Genomic DNA, 11,066 nt, shown 5'->3' on the forward strand with positions numbered 1-11,066 from the left:
ATGAAGATGTGGAGAAACTGGAACCCTCATACATAGCTGGTGGGAATGCAAAGTGGTACAGCTGCCGTGTAAACACTTCCTCAAAACGCTGAAGCAGAATCACCACATGACTGAGGTGTACAGTTGGCCCTCCATATCCATGGGTTCTGCATCCACAGATTCAACCAACCAGGGATTGAAAATATTTGGGGAAAAAAAAATTCCAGAGAGTTCCAAAAAGCAAAACTTGAATTTGCTGCACACAGGCAACTACTTACATAGCATTTCTATCGTATTAGGTATTATAAGTAACCCAGAGATGATTGATAGTGAACAGGAGGATGTGCATAGGTTATATGCAAACACTATGCCATCTTCTGTTTGTTTTTTGTTTTTTTTCCTGGCCACACCACGCACCATGTGGGATCTTAGTTCCCTGACCAGGGATTAAACCTGCACCTCCTGCGTCGGCAGTGTGGAGTCTTAACCACTGGACCACCAGGCAAGTCCCCACTATGCCATTTTATATAAGGAACTTTAGCATCCTCGGACTATGGTATCCACGGCGGGTCCTGGAACCAATCTCACATGGATACTGAGGGACGACTACATTCTCAAGAGACATAGAAACACATGTCCATACAAAAAACCGGTACATGAATGTTCACAGAGGATAACTCATAATGGCCACAAAGTGAAAACAGTGCAAATGTACATCAACTGATGAATGGATAAAAAAATGAGGTCTATCCACACAATGGATTATCGAACTATAAAAATTTTTAAGAATGAAGTACTGATACTACCACATAGATGAACCTTGCAAATACTACACTAAATGAAAGAAGCAAGTCACATATGACCACATACATAGTGTATGATTCTATTTAAATGAAATGTCCAGGATAGGCAGATCCATACAGACAGGAAGTAGATTTACGGTTGCCAAGGTCTGAGAAGAATAGGGAGTGATTACTCCTGGGCATGGAGTTTCTTTCTGGGGTGATTAAAACGTTCTGGAATAGAAAATGGTGATGGTTGTACAATTTTGTGACTATACTAAAAGTGAACTGAATTGTATACTTTAAAAGGGTGAATTTTATGGCAAGTGAATTACATCTCAATTTTTTAAAATTATTTCTTTTAGATGAGTAATTAAAACATTTTTATCAAGTCATAATAAAAGGGGTATTCTGGTAATGATTACTTTTCACCGTACAAAATGTACAATATTTTCTTTTATTAACAAAAATTAGACTAGAAATATTAGATGCCAAGTTAAAAATACGTGAGAAGTTGTATGTTTTCAAAATTCCCTTAAAACTTATTCTGGCAAAAAATGTCTGACTACTGCTGTTCTAGATGTGGGCGCACATGGCACATTCTGTATCATTTCTGGCCTCTAGAGTGGCCAGTGACACACTGACAGAAGCTGTCCCATCTGGACAACTCACCCCTGGTCAGCAGGTACCAGTCCTGTCTTCCTAACACTCCAAGGAACACAGGTGAAGCTCTCCTGAAGCATCCTCTGCCTCAGTGTGTTTAAGAAAAGGGAAAATTATCCCTCTGCTCCTTCCTAAATTAAAGCCCCTTACCGAATGACTGCTGGAGGTATGAAGTGAGAAATATATTTTATATTCCTCTTGTTATAAAGGTCTACAACAGGTGTCCTAATGTGGCTGGCTTGTTGACAAATGCTACTAGGAGAGCTCCACTTTGACAACACTTAACAGAGTTCTTAGTTCCAACGTACCTAGAAGTGAGAAAAATTAATTCAAATTACCAAATACTCCCCAGAACATTGTATTCATGTGCAGACAACCTCGCTTTTGTATTTGAAGGCATTTGTATATTTTTATTAGTAACTAGCCTAAACACTGTTGCCTGAACCACTTTAAAGATTTTAGGATAAAGATTTAAAATACTAACCAAATGTTTCATAGGGTTCTTCATCTTTCTCATTTTCACCCAGCCTGCCAATGCTTGAGATCCCAGAATTATCAGGAAAATCAAATACATCGCTAGGCTTGTGCTTTTGGCCAGCTTCCTAAAAGTGAATAAAGTTCAAAGTCATTGAATTGGCCCTCCCAAAATGAACATTACAAAGCTGATTTACGTGGCAAGGATCCTCCCGCTATCACCACTGCCTAAGAAGTGAGCCTTCACACTCTTGGGGGGCAGAGGCTCTTCTGATCATCTGAGGCAGGGGTTGGGAAGCTTTTCTATGAAGGAACAGGGGGTAAGCACAGCTGACCACTGAACAACGCAGGGCTCAGCGGCGCCCACCCTCTGCGCAGCCGAAAACCCCCGTGTGACTTTGCAGTCGGCCCTCCCGATCCGGGGTTCCACATCTGCGGTTTCAACTGCAGATAGTGTAGAACCTACTACTGAAAATAATCCGGGTAGAAGTGGACCCTCCCAGTTCAAGGGTCACCTGTATATTAGACTTTGCGGGCCGTGGGGACTGGTGCCACTACACAGCGCAGCCGTCGCAGTGTGAAAGCAGACAGTGGCAACGCAGAAAGAAGCAGCACGGCTGGGCTGCAATCCAGCTTTGTGTGGATACTGAAATCTGACTTTCATATTTTCACATGGCATGAGACACTCTTGACTTTGCTTCAGTCTTGTAAAAATATAAAAACCACCCTTAGCTCGCAGGGCTTTACAAAACCAGCAGGCAGGCTAGATCCGGCCCACAGGCCACAGCCTGCCAACTCCTGAGCCCGTGTGGGCCTCACCCCAGACACATGCCCATGAAAGTTCCTAAACACAGAGGTTAAAAACTCCTGATTGCAGGAGAGAGACGAGGGCTTACAGGGCAATATACTAATAAGCCCCAGAAAGACTGTCCCTCAAATCCCAATGAAAGATAACATACAGAAATGGAGAAACATCCACAGTAGCTCTGGAAAATGTGGAGGGCTGCGATTAACAGACAGGGAAATATGAGAAATCCTGGAAGATATGCAGGAGATGGAATAAAACTGAGAGACAAAACAGACACTCACAGAAATCCTGGAAGATATACAGGAGACGGAATAAAACTGAGAGACAAAACAGACACTACCACTCACAGACCCTCAGGGAAAAATGTTTCACGGAGTGTGTGTGGGTAGAACGAAGGCCAAAGAGGAGCTGACACCCTCCATCCTCCCCAAGCAGATGGGCCCGTGTAAGGCAGCTGCCTTCCCGAGGAGGGAAGAGGACCGGAAAGCTGAAGAAACCCTTCCAGAGAGGAAAAGGGCCCCCTCCAAACGGGGAGGGGGTTAGGGGAGCAGAGGGGAGAGACCGTGCAAAAGAGAAAACCAGGGGAAGGGCACAGAGCAGGGAGAGCTCCCGACGCCCGGGCACCCCCAAGCAGGCACTATCAGAGGTCGTTCATGTGAATTTCCAAGGCCAGTTGGACAAGCCGCTGGAAAATACTCTGAAGTGAGCTAGCCAGAGGGTTAAACAAATGCACCTGCCTTCCACAGACATTTACTCTAAGACTCCACCCTGAAGTAAAAATACCATGCGAATGTGAAACTAAATGGAATATTACGAAATCAAACTGTGGAAAACTGTAACAACATGGAGAAATGGCTACAAGTGACAAAAGCAAAACACAGAACATTGTACAATTGTTCAACGATGTCGAAATGTCGAAATTATCCAAATGAAAATGAAACCAGCCTAGGCCCAGAAAAAGATTCAAAACATTAGCAATGGCCATTTTCTCCATTATACTGGAAAGAGTAGGAGGAAAAGGAATATGCTTTTTCACAAGAAAACACTGAGCTTACCAAGTCTACGAAACTCTGAGTCTCCTATAAAACGTTATTTTGTATTGTCAATTACGAGAAAAATTATATTAAAATATAAAAAAGATAACTTACATCTTTCGTGGAATGTGTTCTTCCTACAGTGTTCTTTGAATATCTCGTACTAGGAAACAGCAAAAACACACACAAGAGTTAGGAAATACTTAAAAATAACTTGGGGAAACACCAGAATTACACCTCATCCAAGCATTTTCTTTCCAAACTACATTCCTTGTTAGCTGCACTAACAATGTGCACATGATGAATTCAGGTAATGGCAAAATCCTTTTAGAAAGTAGAACCCATATCTCACACACTGAGTTAAATTTTTTATAGGGCAACTCATAACACCTACGTATAAACAGCATAGCTCTGCCCTCAGGGACACAGAAAACTAACGCTGTCGTCATCCTTGTCCCTCAAGTCGCAATCAACAGCAATGGCTGGCGTTCTGCAGCAACGAGCAAGAGAGCTATCTCTCTTTCTCAGGCACTGGACCCCCGTTCCATCCGTGCCTGGCTCTCTTACACACATTTTCTCATTTAGCTCTGAAACAGTCCTCAAGGTAGAAGTGAATCCCACGTTCCAGATGTGTATTTGCCCAAAGCCACACGCGGCCAGGAAGGAGGGAAGCCTGCGTTAGCATCTGCATCAGTTCAAACCCAGAGCTGCCCTCTTTCCGCCCTTCAGGCTCCCTCCAGTGGGCATTAGGATAAAAGGATAAAGTTGCGTACCTTCAACGGAGCTTAAAGTAAACAAGATATGACAATAGTGACCAGAAGAAAAAGTGGAAATATGTAAGGCAGGAAATAATCCCGCCAGGAACTATGCTTTGAGTATCCTCTGTGGTCCAGGCATGGTGCCAGGGCTGGGGGGATGCCCTACACCACCACGCACAGGCCCTGACTTTCAAAAGTGCCCTGCAGGCACCCGTTAGCGGAGAGCAAAGTCCGTTTACTGTCTGAACGAGTATTTCTTTGTGGAACAAGTATTTATTTGATATAATTCCAAACTTAGAGAAAAACTTAGAATACTCTAAGAAACTTCTGTATACCCTTTACCGGCTTCACCAACTGTTTACATTTTGTCTCACCTGCTTCCTGTGTGTCTGTGTATGGTAAACTGGGGACACTGCAGTGTGTCTTTCCTAAGAGGGTGTTACCTTGTGTAGTCACAGTACAACTTCCGAATCAGGAAATTTAACACTGACATCATTATCTAATCTACAGTCCATATCCAAGTTTCATCAACTGCCCCATCATGTCCTTTAAGGTTTTCCCCCAGCATTTAAAAAAAATACATACAAGAGAATATAAAACATAAGATTTCTTAAACCTTCGGTTTTATTATGTGTGTGCCTACATGCACGTTTGTGTACCCATTGTGATGTAAAACATCATTACTGTGAATTACAGTAAAAAAAAAAAAAAAAAGTTGGAAAACTGTTAGAGCAGTGGTTCTCAATCCTCAGGTATAGAATCACCTGGAGGGCTGGTAAAAACAAGACTGCTTGGCCCCAACTCCAGAGCTGCTGATTCAGGAAACCTGGGGTGGCCACTGGGCGTCTGCATGTCCAACAAGTTCCCGGTGGAACCACATTTGAAAACCACTGCTCTATTTGATTCTCAGACCCAAAAAAGAAGGTAGAGCAGATACTAGTTTTATGGCCTTTACGATTCTGGGGTTCAGAAAAGTTAAGCGACATCAGTGGTCACACAGCCAAGTGATAGGGCGAGAAACCAGATCATACAACTTCTTAACCCACTCTTTCCACCCTTTCTTGTCTTGTCTGTGCTCAAAAAAGTGGTCAAGTTCCCTCCTCACCTTAGGCTAGGAGCAAGGTGAGGCTCCCAAAAGATGGAAACCTCGGTGATAACATACGTAAAATATTTTGATGTATGCGCATTAGTGCGTTTTAGGGGGAGGGATAAACAGATTTCAGGAGTCTCAAAGGCAAAAATGTTAATATGTACGTGTATACGTGTGTGGGGGGCGGAGGGAGGGAGGGAGAGAGAAAGAGAAAAAACCCCACTGGCCTATCAGATAAAGTTTCACTCTTGTCTGCTGAGTTTCAGGCCCCTTATTCTTTCCCAACCCTCCTCCCCACTGGCCACGGGAGCCTAGTCTCGTTTACTTAACTGCCCTGCTTCGTCCTGCTCCAGCCTGGCCCCTACGCTGTTTGGCTGCCTGCACCCTCACCCGCATCTACAAATGCACCTTCTCCAGACCGCCTTCCCACGGCCCAGGTGGAACTCCTAAGGCCTTGAGTACCAGCCGGAGCGCGAGGCACGCCGAGGCCCCTCCAGCCAGGACAACACAGGGCCTTGGATGCACTCCAGACGCCGCCAGCGAGACACGTGCCCATGAGTCCATGAAGAATAACATTTTAGAGAGCAGTTCTGTAACCTATTTTAAAATGCAAGCCCTTTTTGATTAAAAAAAAAAAAATGCTTGACTCATCCCGGCTGGAGGCCCTCTTTAAGAAAAACAAGCGGCAGCTGGGGCCCCCGCGGCGGGAGATTTAGTTTAGCTTTACAGTCTGTGGTTTGTGTTACAAAAACAAGCAGGGTCTTGAAAATAAGAATACTGACTACCAGCCAGAGTGTAAGCGTCACTAGAACGTAATGTCTGGCAAGTAGTAGGCACTCATTATTTGTTAGTTTCAAAATATCTGGAGTCTACTTTAGGCTACACTCACCCACACAAAGTAATGCTGACACTAGCCAACGTTCTCTCCTCCCCGCCGGCCACGGTTTTAAACTGACTCCTTTAAACCTCACCGTAATCCTTCCAAGGTGGGAATATTATTATTCCCATTTTACCGATGGGGAAACCAAGGCCCTGAGAGGTTAGTCACTAGGACAAGTTGCACAGTGGCAGAGCCAGGGAGCACGAACAGCTCCGAGAGGCCTAACCCCCAGCCCGGCGCCCCGAGACGCCACAGCACTTACCCCGAGCGCCGCACTTGCCGCGGCGGGGCCATCTCAGCCTACCGCTCACTGCGCCGGCGCAGCTCCGAAGTTCCCGCCAAACCCCGCGCTGCTTCCAGCGGCCAATCCGGGCCGAGCACGCGGGCACGCCCCCTCCCGAGCTTGCTTCCTACAGGGCCAGGGCTCCTCCCCATCCTAGAGCGCGAGAGAAAACTCGGCCTGGTACAGCGCGAAAGCGGAGCTGGAGTTTACGCCTTACAAGCAGTTCCTGACGGGTCCACGAGACGCCAAAGGTTTCCCGGGTTTTCCCTCACCCCACGTCTGCCGCGCACGTTTTCCGCGCTCCTGAGCCGCCAGGGCCCGCCCCAGGGGGCGAGGAAGGGGAGGAGCGAGTGCCGGAAAGTCTGAGGGCGCTCTCCCGCGAGGGGCGGATCCAAACCCAGGGCAGGGCGCGCTGGGTGCTTAGGCGCCTGCGCAGTTGTCTAGTGTAATGCATTGGAAATAGGCTTTGACTTTTACCCTGCTGCTGCCCTGAAGCAGTGGTGTGAGCTTGGCTTATTATTTCTACCCCAGTTTCTTCATTCGTAAATGCGGAGGGCCCCTTTTAATATTCTCTGATTCTTTGCTTTGTGTTTAAAAATGAATGATGTTGGACCTTTATCACACCATAAATAAAAATGAACTTAAAATGGATCAAAGACCTAATTGTAAGAGCTAAAACTCTTAGAAGAAAACATAGGGCAAAAGCTTCACGACATTGGACTTGGCAATGATTTCTTGGATGTGACAGCCAAAAGCACAGTTTGGGATGATGAAAAAGTTCTAGGTGGTTAATGGTGGATGGTTGCACAGCAGTGTGAATTACATAAGTAACTACACTAAGTTGTACAGTTAAAAATGGTTAAAATGCTGAACTTTATGTCATGTACAGTTACCACAATAAAAATTATGATATTTCATGCGTACTAAAGAATATAACATATATAACGTAAAGATAAAAAGGAGCACCTATGTGCTCACCACTGGGTTAGGAAAGTAATAACGGTCATTCCTTCCACGGATAACCACTCTTCTGATTTTGTGTTTCTCATTCCCATGTTTTTCTACCTTGATATATCCCTAAATGATGTATTAATTATTGTATGTTTTGTTTTGTTTTGTTTTTTTGCGGTACATGGGCCTCTCACTGTTGTGGCCTCTCCCGTGGCAGAGCACAGGCTCCGGACGCGCAGGCTCAGCGGCCATGGCTCACGGGCCTAGCCGCCCCGCGGCATGTGGGATCTTCCCGCACCAGGGCACGAACCCGTGTCTCCTGCCTCGGCAGGCGGACTCTCAACCACTGCGCCACCAGGGAAGCCTTATTGTATGTTTTTAAACTTTATATAAATGATATTTGGTATGTATTTTGGAAGTGCTGTTTCTTCCTCATGATTTTTAGGTTTTATCCACATTGATGCATGTAGCTGTCATTTATTCATTTTCACTGTCTTTGGAAGGCATTAAGTAAATACACCACATTTTATTAATCCATTCTCCCGTGTATGGAAACATCAGTTGTTTTCAGTCATTTTGCTGTTTGTTACCAGCAATGCCATGCTAAACATTCCTGTAAGTGTCTTGCAGGGCACATATCTAAGAGACAAGGATAGACTTAGTAGTACTGTTCCTGCCTCATGGGATAAAGACATTTTCAGCTTTATATGAGAATGCCAAGTTCTACGCACCGTTTTACAGACGGTACAACTTACAGCCCCATCAGCAGTGTATAAAAGCCCTATTGGCTCCACATACTTGTCAATACTTAGAATTTTCAAGACTTAAATATTTTTCCCTGACTAGCAAGTTGAAATGGTATCCTATTGTGTTTTTGATTTGCATTTCCCTTAAGTTGATCATCTCTTCCTTGTTTATAGGTCCTTCCTGATTCCTCTTCAGTGAAATACCTGTTCACCCCATCCAGGAATCATTTGGGCAACTGCCACGGAAAAGTAAATCACCTGTGAGGATTTGAAGGTAGTTCCCCTCTGATGCATAGAAATAGGGTTCCTGGAATCACTGAAAGTTGTCACCGGTAAGAGTGTGGAAATATAGCTCCATTTCCCAGGAAAGGGGTTACAGTCAAACCTTTTGTGCTTGTACTTCTTGTCTTTCTGTTAAGACAAGAAGAGGTTCAGCACCCTGGATGGAAGTAAAATCTCAGCCCAAGTAGGTTTAAATGATAAAGGAATTTATGAGCTCGTGTCCCTGAAAAGTCCAGCGGTAGGATGGCTGTCCAGCTCAATTGGATCTAGAGGCTGGAGAAGCCATCAGGGCTCTGAATCCATTTCCCTGCTCCTCTTGGGCCTCAGCTTTTTCCTCAGCCTGGGTCCTGCCATCATCATCCCCATCCCCATCATCATTGCCTGGACTTACTGAGCATTCACCATGATCCAGGCATCGTTCCAAGTGTTTAGTATAATGAAGCCATTTAACCCTCTCAATAACCCTCTGTGGTAGGCGCCAGAATCCCACCGCGCATATGGGGAAACTAAGGAGCAGCCCCACAGGGGGTAAGTGACTGCGGCTACACAAGATCTGAGGATTCTGGCCCAGAGCCTGCACCTGGCACTCTTCCAAGTCTCCCTCGGAATTCCACCCTTCAGAGAAAGAGAGCAGCTATGTCCCAGCACTCCTTCTCCAGAAAAAGGCCTGAGATTTACTCTAACTGGACCAGCTTTTGTGACATGCCTACCTGTATTAGTCAGGGTCCCAGAGAGCTAGAACTAATAGGACGTGCCACTGGGGTTGTGAAGAAGTAGGGACAGTGCTCAGGACGGGGCGGATGGGGGCAGAAAACACAGGAGTGGAGCCAGCGGGTCTGGAGCCTCGGGGGAACCCGGAGCGGCGCGGGGAAGCTCAGAGGGACTGCAGGACCTACGAGGCAGGTCGTTAAGTTATGGAATATACTTTCATGTTTGGGAAATGAAAAAAAAAACAAACTACTGCTTTTATAATACAAATACAGAAAATAAAGAACTACAAGACATCCTGGATCCTTGGGGTAAACTGAATGGTTAGGTATGGACACTTCCCTGCGGAAATATATCTTCCCTGTGGAGTAGGTTGATCTATATATTAGTTCTGTATTTTGGAATTATTAGCTTGATGTTTAATGAAAATATAAATGAGAATATTATTATTTATCTTATAGGATTACCATGAAGATAAGAGATAAAGAATCTGGGGCTTCCCTGATGGCGCAGTGGTTGAGAGTCTGCCTGCCGATGCAGGGGACACGGGTTCGTGCCCTGGTCCGGGAAGATCCCACATGCCACGGAGCGGCTGGGCCCGTGAGCCATGTCCACTGGGCCTGCGCGTCTGGAGCCTGTGCTCCGCAACGGGAGAGGCCACAACAGTGAGAGGCCCGCGTACCGCAAAAAAAAAAAAAAAAAAGAGATAAAGAATCTGGAGGTTCCTAGACAGATAGAAGGGCTTATCATTTCTTTCTGTGCCTCTTTGCTTTTTTTTCTAGCAAGCTCCTTCTGTTACATGTTCTGTTCAGCGCTGTGTCCACTAGGGGGCAGAGGAAGAATGGGCTGGAGATTGGAAAACGTAACCAGAGACCAGAGCTATTACCCATGTTCAGACATTGTCAATAATGTTTACCGTCAGTTCAAAGTGGGTTCAAGATTAATAGGACTAGACATCTTAACTGCCTTTGCTCAACTCATTTTCCCCTTCATGTGCAGAATCCTCTTCCATAATTTATCAAATCCATTCCTGTAAGTTTCCCTTAAGGCAAAGAGTGTAATTTTCTATCGTGGGAAAGAAAATCATTTATTTCTTCAATTTTCCGACTTTCTTTTGTAACTTCTTACAGCACCTGCGAATTACTGGGTACACAGTTATAACCCAGTAAACTTGGCAGTTCTCATTGGGAAGAAACTAAAGTCGTTATCTGTTTCAAACAGACCAACGGCTTGACATCTACAACTACAACACTGCAAAACAAACTTGAAACATCCCAGGAGGGCGAGCCGGGGCGGGTGGGGGCGGCCAGGAGGAAAGAGACCTTCCCTTGGATGCCCCCCTTTAAGAAAAAGGGGAAATAAAAAATCAGAAAGGAAGTACTATTCGGTGTCCTTTAAGTTGGAGGGCAGAAAGATTTTTCCATCGGAGCAAACTGCAATGACATTAGCTCCCTCCCCAGGTCATGTGCTTTCCAACACTGCCCTGGCTCTGATACCCGGCTACTAAACTTGTTTGCTCTGTAACTAATGTTCTACTTTTTCCAGACCTAATTGGCACTTCTCCTACCCAAGTTGAGATCACATGGCTAAGTAGGTCGGATCACTACATCCTGACGATGCTGTGTCTC

The 11,066-nt window shown here is 45.3% G+C and overlaps 1 protein-coding gene across 2 annotated transcripts in view; it reads right to left on the reverse strand.

Annotated features, from left to right (window-relative positions):
* Positions 1 to 7,150, reverse strand: part of CENPU (centromere protein U) — a 30,217-nt gene extending 23,067 nt beyond the window's left edge. The window contains exons 1-3 of one of the 2 annotated variants that reach the window (XM_027122619.1): positions 6,731 to 7,150; positions 3,855 to 3,903; positions 1,909 to 2,026 (exon numbers count right to left, since the gene is read on the reverse strand). In XM_027122619.1, the coding sequence (XP_026978420.1) occupies positions 1,909 to 2,026; positions 3,855 to 3,903; positions 6,731 to 6,762 (199 nt within the window). In that variant the 5' untranslated portion in view covers positions 6,763 to 7,150. The remainder of the gene's footprint in view (positions 1 to 1,908; positions 2,027 to 3,854; positions 3,904 to 6,730) is intronic. The other variant, XM_027122620.1, reaches the window with a different exon arrangement.
* Positions 7,151 to 11,066: the final 3,916 nt, after the last annotated feature.

Source organism: Aethalodelphis obliquidens, unplaced genomic scaffold (genome assembly GCF_003676395.1).
Source record: "Aethalodelphis obliquidens isolate GAN/ISIS:26980383/991018 unplaced genomic scaffold, ASM367639v1 scaffold25, whole genome shotgun sequence".
In the NCBI taxonomy this organism is placed as follows: domain Eukaryota; kingdom Metazoa; phylum Chordata; class Mammalia; order Artiodactyla; family Delphinidae; genus Aethalodelphis; species Aethalodelphis obliquidens.